Source organism: Halictus rubicundus, chromosome 3 (genome assembly GCF_050948215.1).
Source record: "Halictus rubicundus isolate RS-2024b chromosome 3, iyHalRubi1_principal, whole genome shotgun sequence".
Classification (NCBI taxonomy): Eukaryota; Metazoa; Arthropoda; class Insecta; order Hymenoptera; family Halictidae; genus Halictus; species Halictus rubicundus.
The window spans coordinates 17,117,444-17,132,180 of record NC_135151.1 but is presented as its reverse complement, the minus strand read 5'-3'; the positions used below and the strand labels follow the sequence as shown (position 1 = coordinate 17,132,180).

Sequence of the window (14,737 nt, the reverse complement as noted above, 5' to 3'; positions counted from 1 at the left end):
TAATCTTTCATAATTTATTATGCTTCAGAAATTACTTTTCGCAAAGCGCAAAACATAGATTGAACCAGTATTGCTTATCGATTGTACAATATAATTGGTGCGACACAATACATTTAAGGTACAAGTTTTAATGATCTAGACCTAGACTAATATGCGTATAAATTAGTTCGTGTGTGTGTGCACGTACGTATGTAGGATCGAAAATGTATAAACACGAAGACATAAGTTCTTATGAAATTGCACAGGATTGTAGAAATCAAAGTCCAGTGATTTCTTTATATATGTCGCCAAGGCCTGGATGATAACGAATTATTTGGTCACTTACTATTTTGTTCATCCTCTGCGCATAACTATAGTTCACACATTGAGTTGCACGCGGTTGATAGCAACAGTGCTGGGAAAACTGCATGGAGGCACTGTCGAGGTTGACAGTAATAAAAAGAAAACAGTTTTTGAGTACATTTATCAACGGATCTGCGACGTTGATGGATCACTTTCGTTTAGGGCTTTTTATGAAACGTCCGCGGTCGTACCCAGTAAATCGGAAATGAATAAAACTCGCATTTAGACGAAGTGTCTTGAACAACGCGTAAATAATGGACGGCACTCCGTTAATCGTCCCTGCAGTAAAGATAACAGAAGAGCTCTCGCGAAACAAAACAACATTTCGGTTAAAACGATTTGAAACTTAATGAAAATGATCATCGTCGAATACTCTCGCGCATGCTATTTGATAATTATAACGTCAATTCCGTTAAAATTCCGTTTGTGAACATCAAATGCGTCCTACTGAAAACTAACGCCCGTCGTTTTTTTTTATTTGTGTTAATATTACGCAGTATGGATGTGAATCTCTTTTGCAATTAATGTTAAAGTCAAAAGCTACTTCGCTCTATCCCGATGAGATGCGCGCGTGTTGTATTTCACTGAGACCGCTTTGGACGAGTAGACGTTATTTTAATCCTCCCCGATGTGTGCAGCCCTCAATTGTGTATTTTACCGGGGGGAGAGAGAGCTCAATTTCCTTTTTTAATTACTCCTTAATTAACTGCGGATATCGTTCGAATTAGGTCAATCCCTGTGCCGCCGGCGTTGCCGGTGTACATGTAAGCGCTCGTCACTTTTACGAGATTATCGCTGCTCCATAGATGAATAATCTAAACTCGACGTAATCGATATACGTGGAATACTGTGCAGTACGTAGAAATAGGACACGCCGTCGGGAAACGTTTACATGACCATTTCAACAGAATCGATCGGCCGGAGTAAGCGAAGTTTGGCGGTCCTGATTGTTCCCATAAAGTTACGTTTGCCCATGCAATAGGACAGAATGGGGTAACGGCGGTCAAGACTCCGTAGATTCGCGATAAGGTAGAGTGACCACGTTACCGACAAAAATATGTGAAAAATGGTTTTACGCGCCTCAACTTTTCGTCCTTATATAATATTTCGTCGCTGATAAAGGGCTCATTCGAAAGAGGAAGGTCGGTCGGATTTTAAAGAAGCCGTTCTATTTAACAGTAGGTTTACGGAGCACTAAAAGTGACTATTTTACGTTGTAGAAATAACATGATTGTAATTATTCAGATTTTCAGCCATTTTTATTGTAATAAGTGCTCAAAGAAACGAGCCTATTGAACAATTCTTCGCAAGTGGGTCCTTGCACACTTAATAATTGTAAATTTAAAACGTCGAGTCCGTCATTTAGACGGGTCCCGTGAATCTAGTGAAGACTCTGTAGATTCGCGATAAGGTAGAGTGACCACGTTACCGACAAAAATATATGAAAAATAGTTTTACGTGCCTCAACTTTTCGTCCCTATATGAGAATATTTTTCGCTGGGAAAGGGCTCGTTCGAAAGAGGAAGGTTCAATCTAGCGCACGCTGGTCATGAGCTGACGAGATTATGCAGATATTTGGTAACATAAGCGTTAGAAGTACGCCAAAAATTGACGATGTGCATGCCGTGGAATCCAAGCATTTTTACGCCATTGGATGAGTTTTCTGGATGAAATCGAGAGCAGCGCGCGCTAGAAAATATCTCCAGCTACAAATTGAGCTATATTCTGTCTTGATTCATTGTCGTGAGAAATATAGTAGGAAATATTTCAGTTATTTTCCATTTCGTCTAACCCCTTACTTCTCTCTTGTACTTGAATCTTTTTATAAGCTTTTTCTTCACCACACATCATTTATCCATTTGTCGTGATTGGAGGACGGGCAGACAATGGAAGGGTTCGCATGCTGTGTCACCTTTAGTTAAATATCGAAATAGGACGTGACACAGACAGTGGAAGTCAAGCAACGTCATTAGCGTTACATTATTCAACAGAGACCGCGCGAGAACTTATTGATATCGATCTGCGTCGATTCGTTTGTTGATTCAAGAACATACCAGCCGCCAGAATCGAAAGCTGCGCGAAATAGAGGTGTGACTATCGATACTGTTATCGATAAATATCGGTATGCTACCAGTGCTTTGATATATCGATTATATCGTTAAAGCGACTAGAGGCAAGAGCCGCTGAAGTAAAATGCGAGGCGTAATCATTCATTCAATGACAATCCTCCGGTCCGTGTTGTGACATAGATCGTGTAGGGCTGCTGTTTTCTTGTGACCGCGCCGAACGTAGAAAACGGGACAGCATTTGACATACCGTCAATTAAACCACTGAATACAGTTCAAATTATATCGTGTTTAGCGTCATTGTAATCAGAAAAATGCCATAAATAAGTTGGCGAATAAATTATAAAAGTTCTTCGTTTTTAAAGGGTGGACGGATACTTTTCCGGCTGACTGTACTTAGTGGATTATAATCGAAATCTTCATCACGAGTTTAACACTAAACCTACCAAGCATTAACAGTATCTGGTAAATATTGCCTTATAAAAATGGCAACCCTAAATTTATTGAGATTGACCTTAATTTTCAATGTAACAAATGCTTGGACAGGGAAATTTATTCTATTTTCCCTAAACGAATGTTTATCATTTTGACCGTGGTAGATTTAGTGTTAATTCGATGCTCTATAGTGCAAAGGGTTAACGTCGATCGGAAGCAGTAAAAGACGATACACAAACAGACATGTCTCGAAAGTCATTTCAGTGAATTCTCCTCTGTTTCAGGCTGGGAATATTCAGGACAGTGTCGCGCGAAAGATGAAATTCCCACGTACATGATCATAGCGGGAGCTTTTGGTGCTCTGTTCATGTTCCTGGTCACCTACTCCCAGATTCGATCAAGAAGGCTGGAGCTGTTGACCGTTCATCCTCCAACATCGGAAATATCTTTCGTGACAGTTGTGGTAGCAGTGCTATCAGGGTTCTTAATTCTGTGGTTCATAATGGGTGAGTAAGACGCAAAATTCGAGATGCTGTGTACAACACAAACAAGACCTTCCATGACCCCATGTCCTTCATTCCGCGCGACGGTGGTCAGGATTTATTTCCTGTCGGAAGCAGCTCCTACATTCTGTGTTTTAACATTTTCAACTAGTCTTGTAATCCCATCCAGAAATACTGAGTCGATTTTATTAGGAAAATCCGATTCGGACGTGCAAAACCCGATCGATCGCTTCGCCAGCCGGGTAATTGGCAGACGTGGGCCATAAGTTGTTTTGATGCAACCTAATTCTAGTTCGTGATCGCGCATAGTTACAAGCTGCCCGGCCACACGTATTCGCGGACGTAATGGCGTCGGTTTCTCGGGCTAACCAGCCGCTAATTTTTACTTCTGCAGTCACGGTGAACGACGTCCTTATTACGAGTACGAAAGTGGCAGCTGATTTTCGTGTTTCTTGCCGAGTTTCCATATTCATCTGCCGGTGAATAGGGTATTCGGGCAATCGAGTTACGCGATTCGTTATCCGTCGATGTTGAAGTGCCCACCGTGGGCGAGGGAGAAATGAAAAAAGATGCTGAAATGGGAAACCGTAAAACCGGAGATCGCAGCCACTCTCGGAAGGCGGAAGAGCCCGAATCAATCGGGGGACGCTCGCTCGAAATTCGATAATCGAAATCCTCTATCGAAACGCGGGATATCGACGCGACGGTGGCGCAAGCAAGCGCGAAATCACAAAGGAAACAAATTAACAGAAGCTTTCCAAACATGTTGATACCAGAGGTATCCGAAGTAACAGTTTTCAGAATGTTTTTGCAAAAGTAATTCAGTGAAACTTAATACTTATTAAAATGAATGTCAGCAATAAATCTCGATGAAATTTTCCGAAAAATAAAGTAACTAGAAAATATTAATCTTGAATATTCTGATTACGAATGACCGTTTCAAATGATCGATATTTCGTTGGTTACCAGTAAACAATATAAGTCACTGAAATTTTGTTTCGGTTACGAGCTACCAATATCAATAATAAGAGTAACCAAAAAATGCTGTTTTCGTGAATAATGATTTTATCGGTAAAATTTGTGAATTAAATGTATTCATTTTGTCTTGTAACAATCACGATGCCTCGTTCATGCACGTCCACTGTGTCTGTTAGATGTCGTCCAGCTTCTTGTAGTCCAGTTTTTTTTTTATCAATCTTTAGTTCTCGATACTTTGATGATGTTCTTGATCTTTGAACATCGTCTCGAACAGAAATGTTGCTATCATACCACCTCTTCTTTGAAGGATTCAATTTCCAGCTGAACATCCGAGGCTATCACACTTTAACGCGTTTTTCCGATCGTTTGTGGCAGGAAACATTTGGATCCTCGAGATAATGTGGCCCAGTTTCGACGACAAGCGGTATGAACCGGACAAATACTGCAACTATTGGCTGTACATGCTATCGATTGTCCACCTGTATGTGATATACATCACTTTTCTCATAATAATAGTCGTCATGTTAGTGATGGCAGTTCTAAGACTCATCGGCTGGTGGTTACCGGGAAGGTAAGAGGTCCAATCGAGCGGCTGAACTTCATCTTGGCAATCCAGAAATGTTTAACTTTTTACCATATCATCCTGTACATCTTCTCGTGAAAATACTAAAAATAGAAACAAGCTATCATCGAAAGGTAATTAAAATATGGGGAATCATATACGGGATCTCAAAGAGAAGGTATAATCCAAGATGGTTGGGATTAGGTCGTTGGGGGAGGGGAGGTTCGACTTTAAACACTCATAACTTTTGAACCAGTGAATACCTCGCCTTAAAACCTCGATTTTTGGCATTTTCCGGTCAAGATGTACAGGATTATATCGCGAAAAGTTAAAAATTTCTGGGTTGCCAAGGCGAAGTTTAACCCGATTCGCTAATTATATTTTCTGGGGGTACGTTTACGTTCGAGCGGTGATAAAAGCTGCTCAGAAATATTCTACGTATGACACGATCAAAAAATTCGCAATTCGTTGACAGAATGTATATGGATCGGAATGGTGTTTGCTTCGATCGATAAGTTTCTTTTACGTGACAGTGAAAAATCGGATATTTCGAACGCAACAACCTAACCAATTTCACCGGTTCGCCGTGATCGTTTGTCGCAGCTCGAACACAAACGTGCCCCGTAACTCGCTATCACAAACCGGACAGTATCCCGTTGATTACCGTCTTACTACCTTCTCCTATTAACGCGAGCCGTATCCTATCCACCTATCCGCCCGTCCGAGATATAGAGCACGTCGTGAACCGTCGGGATCAGGAGTTTGCGGAATTCGGCCGATGCGATTCGTGGTTAACGACACGATAAACCGGCGCGGCGACGGCGTCCCAGATTCGCCTCCGGGAATCCGCGCGTGAGCTGCGTGCACTCGACAGGTTAATCTCGGGTGTCGCATATTCGAATGCTATCGACAGAATAGAGTAGAAAGTCCGTCCCAATCGAAAAATAGTGGAATTTTTTACGTAAAAAAAAAGCGGACGGTCGAATGATTTGTTTCGCACAGCGGATTGACTGTTTAGACGAATTACGGGGTTAAATCCTGCCGGATTGCCCCGGCTCGTGAACTTCGAACTTTATAGAACGTTTTATGGCGATTACCAGAGGACGGGCAGTTGCTGACCGTTCGAGTGCCACGCGATTGCACTTTCGTTCGGTGTCCGCGTACAGCCGTACCATCAAATATCAGGGGTACCCATAAGTAATCGATTATTTGCAAAGAATTTGTTTTGCCTTTAGTTCTGCGCCGATCATCGAAGAGGAAACACGTATTCTTTTACAGTTTTCGCTAAAGCAACTTCTGTTGAAAATATTCTAAAAAGTATCATTTTTTTACAACCCTGTTATAAAATGGCGGCGTCCGTACCTTCCGAGGATCATATTCGTCGTTGCACACTTTTTCATTTTCACGCGGGATTCAATGCAACGGTAACAACAAGGAAAACTTGCGATGTTTACGGAGACGTGTTGGAGGTCAACAAGTGTCAACGTTGGTTCAGAAGGTTTGCTGCTGGTGATTATGATCTCTCTGACTGTCCTCGAAGTGACGATAATGATAATGATATTATGCTTCACGAACCCTGGATTTCTGTAAGAGGGGGATTGAAAATTTCCAGGAAAGATGGCAAACTGTCCTTGATAATGACGGAGATTATATAATAAATTAATAAATAAAAAACTGAATTTACTACAAAGATTGTTTTAGATTTCAAAATGATTGATTACTTATGGGCCCCCCTAATGTTTAAATTTGATCCAAGCATAGCGATTCGTCGTTTCTTTAGCCTCGCATTTATGAATGAAATATTTTTGTGTCGTAAATACGGTAAGGGTTATATAACGGGAGGAGCGCAGCACGGCGGGCGCCGTTCGATCAAACTAGCATAAGAAACGTTCGTTTTCATCGAAATCGTTTATGTGCCAGCGCGCTTTAATGTTTCACCGGATCGACCTACATACATATAATCGAGACGTCAACGAACCTCCTTTCCTTGCGAGCATGACGCTCGACACGTCTGTCAGGCACATAAAAACGAACCTCTCTCCCCCCCCTCCCCCTCGCCCGCTATCGGGAGCAGTGCGGAACGCGTTGAACTCGCGAGGGTACTGGGTCACCGCGCATCGTCGCGAATATTCTGCAACGGCCGCGAACGTCGAACACTGTAGCGCCTAGAAAGCAATTAGCCGCCGCTCCGGAACGTGCACGCACGCTCGCGTTTATAAGTCATCGAACGGCCCGCGTCGATAACGCGTTCACTGACATCCAGACACCGTCAGAGTGGCGATGGGAGCGATCCAATTCGTTTCTTTCGTTTCGATTCGTATTCAAAAGGTAAAGTACTCGGTATCGGCATGCATTGGCACCGTCGCGAATGGAGTCAAATGCGAAAGGCAACGGATGATTTATTACAATATATTTAAACAGATATAGTAAGACATATAATATATTTAAACATGTACAGAGTTTCTAACAATAAATATCGTAATTCCAAATTTGTTACGAAGCGTATTTACCGAGTTATTAGGAAATAATGGCCAGGTGTATTACTCCGTCTGCACTTGGACGAAAATTTTTCCAAGTTCCACCCCTAAAAGGACACTTTTTCCGTATCGGTTCTAAACGATTTTCGACGTAATATCACTGTAATATAGGGAGTTTCTAATAATAAATATTATAATTCCAAATTCCTTACGGAACGTATTTACCGAATTATTAGGAAATAATGGCCAGGTGTATTACTCCGTCGGCACTTGGACGAAAATTTTTCCAAGTTCCACCCCTAAAAGGACACTTTTTCCGTATCGGTTCTAAACGATTTTCGACGTAATATCGCTGTAATATAGGGAGTTTCTAATAATAAATATTATAATTCCAAATTCCTTACGGAACGTATTTACCGAATTATTAGGAAATAATGACCAGGTGTATTACTCCGTCTGCACTTGGACGAAAATTTTTCCAAGTTCCACCCCTAAAAGGACACTTTTTCCGTATCGGTTCTAAACGATTTTTGACGTAATATCACTGTAATATAGGGAGTTTCTAATATTAAATATTATAATTCCAAATTCCTTACGGAACTTATTTACCGAATTATTAGGAAATAGTGGCCAGGTGTATTACTCCGTCTGCACTGGGACGAAAATTTTTCCAAGTTCCACCCCTAATATTTCCGACGAAAAGGCAATAAAATAGATACGGTATCGTTAACAGTAAGTCACACCGGAATAAGAGAATCTGTGTTCATTCAACGGGTCGGGACAAAGCAAACAAATGAGCCAAGCGTAACGTTAGATACAATGGTTGTACGACTAATTCCACTCTGTCTAAAGTAAATGGTACCGGACCAACGGTAATGGCTATTGCGAGCATTTGCTTACACCTACAGATTGGTCTCATCACCTCTGTAGTTGCCTCGACATTAGAGCCTCGGTAGTTGCCACTTCAATATGCGATTCTCGATATTACATCCGTTATTCTCTACCAACGCAGAGAGAATTTCCGTTACTACAATAGGCACTTTGCACCATTTTTCGCAATTAAGTGTTCGTGCTTGTCGTTTCATAGAAATAAAAATTGGAATTAAGTATTTCTATATTGTGCACCTTCTGTACAGTCTGTCAGAACATATTTACAACCACTTCTCTAACAGTAAGACTAAAGATACGATTAGAAAAAAATTCAATTTGATGATTTGACCATATTGCATGTGCAATTGATGTTTCGACTGTGTGTTTGAAAAGATGTCCAGCCTACACAACGCGTCGTGAACAGAAAGCCTAAATCTGTTTCGCAGAAACTCGTACCTGAACCAGAGTTCACGTTCTCTATTGAGCGAGATCAGGTGACTGGTTAGTGTACGTGTGTACTCACCGGCATTCATCGAGCGTATATGTAAAATAGTAGGTCAACGAATTTAGTCGCGTGCCACGGCGATCATAAATCCAGGTATCCCTCGTGTAACGCTGTAGTTACGTTTCAAAAACGCAGCGATATACAAAACTGCGAACTAGTACACGACTCATGGGTAGCTTCTAAAAACTAACAAAACCGTATCAATTTTATTCAATAATATATGTTTGTTAAAACAATCGGTATCAAATGTGTCACATGTTTTTTTCTTCTTAATTACCTCTACGCCGGCAGTTTCGTCCCGATCGGTGTCGCTAATCGTCAGACTACAGAATTCTCTCCGTAACTGTCGTATCTTCGGGTCTGCCGAGCGACAGTTCTAGAAGAGCTACTACATTCTTCGTAGTGTGTCGAACCTAAAGAAACAGAAAGAGGGACCGAGGTTCGAGCGTTCGGCAGACATCAAAGGATTCGATTCCAGCTGAACCTTCTAAATTCAAAAATCAAAATTCCTTATTTTTGGTTTCTTCTGAATCTTTGACTGTCGTATTCGTCTCATTTTTTACGTTCAAAACGACACCAAACACAATATAATTACGATCATAACTACTCGTGTAACAAGCGATTAAAGTTTCGGACATTTACAGAATTCGTGCACCTCTACCGTAAACGAATACAGTGAATTTTCGATATATGTCACGGGTCTTGCCAGCGTCATGTATCGTCCAGGAGACATACCCGAACCGTGTCAGAGGCCTCTCGAGCTTTGCAATTCCTCGCGACGCGACGCGACGTTTATCATCCAGGCCTTGGCGACATATATAGAGAAATCACTGTAGCACGAATAACGATTGAGAAACTGTTGCCGAATGACGAATAAAAATTTACTCGAATGTTGCACAACTCCGGTATACACGCTTGAAATTCCGGTCTCGATGTTTCCACATGTATCGAGGCATTACTGTACTGGGGAAATCGATCATTCCCTCAACGCTGTGGCGGAGAAATCCCGTTCCCTGGATCTCGCGTGCCACCAGGTAGGAAACCGTCCGGTTTTTCCGTTCCTCCCGTTTCCACCTATCTCCGAGATAACCTAATCGGCTCGCGTGATCGCCTCCGGACCGCGAATCGCGGGAGAAAAGCACGCGAGGCATTCGCGAATCGGCGAGCTTCAGCATCGACCGTGTGCTGGTTTTCGCTGGCTTTCGCTCGCGTCGGTTTTATCCGAACATTCGTGCCGCGAGCGAAAGCTGGCCAGGTGAAAGGGCAAGTTTTTATCTTACCCCAACTAGGAAAACACCTGTCCTTGACGCGCAACGTTCATCGGTCCACCTATGGCGCCCGCTTAACCGTATCCGTCCCTGATTTTCGCAGTTTAACCCTTTGCACTCGAACCTATTTTAACTACAAAATGAAACATTTTTTCCGGCCTAGAATATTTCCCTTCTATATATTTACTTTCATGTTATACATACGAAAATGGTACAATTTACTCGTGCAATACTGAAATGTTTAGTAATTTATTAAATACAAATAAATTTAATAATGTGAAAAATATTTTGAATAATGATACAGCAATTTTTAGTGGCGCCTTATAGTCGCCATTCGAGTGCTAAGGGTTAATGTGTCCCTCGTGCGTCGAATGTTCATCAAATTCAACGAAACGATGAACAATTAACTTTGCTAATTATCTTACTGACAATAAAGCAATAAACATTTACGCCATATGTTGCTCGCGCATGTTTCATGTTTAGACTGCGGATTTTATGTGTTTAGGACAAAAATGGGTAAGCAGAATTTAAAGCAGTGGACATATTAAAAAGATTTCAAGTCACCATTGGTTTCAGCTTGATAAAATAATTAAAAGAGGAATGAAATTTTTATTTCCCTCCTGTGCCTTGCAATCAATGCAAATATTTTTTATTTTGCGTAAAGATCCGCAGTCTATTCATCTCATAAAAATACAAATCGCAAAGTTTCAGAAAAATTGTTCTACAAATGGCAGAATAACATCTCATCCTTTAGGTGAAAAATGTGTGAAATTGGCAGAAGGGACGGACGAGGGTAAAGGGGGTCGTCTGGTCTAGAACCTTGAAAAATCGATTTTTCAACTTATTAAAAAAAAAAGAAAAAACGATCGATTAATGCAGACAATTTTTCTTTTAAAAATCGTGCTCATTCATTCTCAACCTGTCCCACATAATCGACGGTGGCTTTATCGCGTTCTTTTCCAATCGCAGGTAACCGCGAAGTTCTAACCTACCAACGAAGAAGATAATTGGCTAAGAGCAACAAGAGAACCGTGAGGTAGAAAAGAAAATTTTATTACAAGACACGCATTACTCCGAAGATTCTAGATGAGCATTCTTTTAGAGAGAACGAACAAAAAAAAAAACTTCTAAAAACGACAAAAAAAAAACACACACACACACACACACACAAAAGAAAAGACACGTGCAAGAATTTTAGACTCTGTATCCTCGTCGACGGAGAATTATGTTGACTCGACGGAGAACGAAAGTTCGTTGGTCGACTTTCGTCCAAAAAACGGAAGATAAAAAAAAAAAAAAAGAAACGGTTCTCCGGAAGACACCGAGAGAGAAGTGTCTCGGGAGAAAGCGAGGAAGGATAATCGCGACGAATCGTTTCGTTTCTCGTTTGATCGCGGACAGATGCGCTCAAGTCCAAGGATTTCTGGCAGCCGTCGACGGAAAAATGGCGGAAAACATCAGCGAAAGGTATTCCGGGCTCGGGATCATGCCATTTGCCGCGCTGCCAAGGAAAATGCGAGCAAGCGAAGACAGAGGGAAGTTTTTCCCGGGGAAAACAGGGAGATTACCGGCGAGCACGACAAACCGGTTCGATCGATTCTCTGGAAAACGAACGAACGGAAGTTGACGCAACGGATCCATACCGCCACGTGGATCCGGACCTTGACACCGAGCATTCCATTAGCAAGCGACGCTTTTCGGCGCGTTGCACTCTTCTGGGAATTTTTCCGAGGATTTCGCAGCGCGAGCCAAACCCAGGCCGAGGCGGGCTACGATCGTGATCCTTCCAGGATCGCTTTGATCGCCCCTCGAGTACAGAACTTTGAATATCCCCCACGGGATACGCATCGAGGAATTGAGGAGGTACATCGATTGCGAGAGGAAAACACGACCTACGTTCCCAAAACGAAAGCTGAACCATTTCCGTGAGGTCGCTGAGGAGGTGCGACACCTTCACACGGCAGGGAGGACGACGGGCGAGAATTTTCGGAGACAAACTGCACATCTCGCGGGAGATTTGAAATTTTCAGAGCGCGATCCGAACGAGATCGAACAGCTGGTAGACGATCCAAGGGAACAGTTTGAGGCAGAGGTTAGTACTCGTTCGAGCGAGAAAGATCGATCGGAAAGGTAAGCGAGCCAGTTCTGTTATTCCTGTCGATGTTTCCGGAAGTGGTCGCGATTTGTGCAGACATTTGTCCAGCATTTTTGTCCAAGCCAATCGAACTTTTCGCTATTCCCCCCCGAACGGGTGAAATGTTTCATTGTAACGTGCAAAAGATCCGTTCGTAGATATGTATTTCGTTGTTCAATCTACCTTTTATAAATGTTTTACCGGTGGTTATGGCGTTTCATTCATGTTGTCTGCTGTACGGGTTGCAGTATCGGCTCATACGCATCCGGCGAACGCTGTGACGTCGCGTACCCTTTAGCTGTTAACTGATCGTCAGTCCGAGGACGGTCGCATAAGCTCGTATTTATCGTTTCCAATCCTACTATGCTCTGTCAAATCTGGAATCTGTCGGCGGGATATCGGACAATTGAAAACTGGACGCGAAAAGAGCCGCGGGTGTCCAAGATAAACGTCCGAGGCCGTATAAAATCTATTCAAAATAGACTTTCGTCAAAATTAACGATTCCACATACAGTGACGAGCAAAAGTGTAAACACACTTCGCTAGTGTTACATGAAACGTGATAATACAACCTATTTTTCGATTGAATGATAATGGTTAGGTACTAATGATTACGAAAGTGAATAGGATAAACGAAACACAACAGTTTATTTTCGTTAATATTAACAATATACGGAATATTTATCGAAAATAGGGATTGAAGACAATTTTTACAGTTTTCCACTTTAATCGTGCTCGTCGAAATAAAGCTTTAAATTAATATTTTCTCCATTTTCCTCTACCTTTTTTGTACTGCTTCTAACCTGCGTGGCATACTATCTATTAAATTTTTAATCATTTCCGGCTCAATGTTGTACCATTCTTGTTCTGTCGTTTTCCACAATTCATGAACACCTGAAGGTGGATTGTCATGTTTCTTGAAGAAGTTGACACGCTACCATAGGTTTTCTTTATTCTTGCAACCATCGTATGACTTACACCACATTCTACTGCAATTTGCCGTAGTGAAAAACCTTTATCGCACAATGAAATGATACTGTTTCTTTTATCTGCACTAAGTGGTTTCATCTTGACTTACTCGTGTCAACTAACTTTCAAATAGGTGAAAAATTGTGTAAACACCACTCGAAACGTGTCTTACTACAGTTGGCTGTCAGTGTTTGTTGACAATTTCACTTCCCTAGCATTTGTGTACTATCTTAACCGTTTCTGATGAAACTTGCAAAACTGTATTGCTTCAAATCCTTATTTTCGTAAAATATAGATATTGTTAATATCACCTAACATAGACTGTTATGTTTTGTTTAAGACATTCATCGTATGAATATTATTACCTAAGCTTTAGAAAAGTGGGTTGTATTATCACGTTTTATGTAAAACCAGCAAAGTGTGTTTACACTTTCGCTCGTCCCTGTACACGTCCAGCGCCAGCACGTTATCGCGATAAAATGATGAACGTTTCTGTTCTGAAATCCGACCAAGCAAACGAACGAATAAATATTTTGCGGTTCGAGCGTTTGGCGCTTGTAGTCTCTTCTAGTTCCAGTCTTCAATCTCCCAACTTGACGCTCTCTGTCTTCTGATCTTTTGTAGATTTCTGTCGACTCGCGTTGCCTCTTGACAATGTAAAGATTGACTTACACACGTCGTTGCTCAAAAAATTATCGGACCATTTACATCTCGATGGGAAAACGCGAATCTATCGCGCGTGCGCGCGTTCTCTCGTTCATAAGTATTAGGACGACCGACCCAAAGGAAAATGGGGATAAGAATGGGAAATCGTCGATGGTCGTGACGGGAGTCGTTTAACCGCGGCACCTCGACGCTCAAGGAACTATAGTCACGCCGCGAAACGGGGTTAAACAAAAGCGGCGCGACACGCGCCGATCTATGGCAGCATGTAATTTTCGTCGAATGCAGTAATCCCGATGCTTGTGAACAGAAATGCACGTACGGGCAAGCAAGCGCAAACAGCTCTAGATGACCGGCTATTCCGGGCCGCGTTTATTCTTTCCATGAATATTTCACCGGGCTCTCCGGGGGCGATCTCGGCGAGCCGAGCAAATTGATTGACGGCCTCTTCCGACTCGAGTCATTCGTGATCAATGTGAACCTCGACGCTTGCATGTTTCGTCAATATCGTGTCCACCACTTCGGATCAAGCTGGCGAGATGATCCAAGCCAAAGTTGTGACCGGTGTCGCAACCGAGAGACGATGTAATTCTGCTCGTGTTTGTTGTCAACGCGTTATTATTATTATTATTAATAAGAGTATCATAGTCGGTGGGCTGGAAAACTATTTTTCCCGGGGTCGGCGCTTCGCGGGCAACAGATCTTGTCCGCGTTTAGGGTAGCGACGGCCCGGCCCGTCGGAGGAAGGGCAAGATCAGCGTCAATTACACGAACACATCAGAGATTATATTCCGCGGCTTCGTTAATGGAGAACATTTATTCTACGTGTAAATATATAAGATAAGTGTATACTTGTATCTAAAGAAAACAATCGTTAACGAAGAATCGACCAAGGGTAGAACCGGATCGGCAAACGTATTCCGGCGAATAACACGGAGCACGGAACGCAGTCGGGCAAATGACAG

General features: G+C 42.2%; 1 protein-coding gene across 2 annotated transcripts in view; it reads left to right on the top strand.

Moving 5' to 3' along the window:
• LOC143352892 (uncharacterized) overlaps positions 1 to 12,042 on the top strand; it is a 42,170-nt gene extending 30,128 nt beyond the window's left edge. Inside the window, exons 6-9 of one of the 2 annotated variants that reach the window (XR_013082012.1) lie at positions 3,128 to 3,349; positions 4,700 to 4,895; positions 10,976 to 11,042; positions 11,113 to 11,166. Coding sequence is in view for 1 of the 2 variants with exons in the window: in XM_076785912.1 (XP_076642027.1) it covers positions 3,128 to 3,349; positions 4,700 to 4,895; positions 10,976 to 10,979 (422 nt within the window). In the remaining variant the exon portion in view is untranslated. Of the gene's footprint in view, positions 1 to 3,127; positions 3,350 to 4,699; positions 4,896 to 10,975 lie in introns of both variants that reach the window. The other variant, XM_076785912.1, reaches the window with a different exon arrangement.
• The last annotated feature ends 2,695 nt before the right edge of the window (positions 12,043 to 14,737 follow it).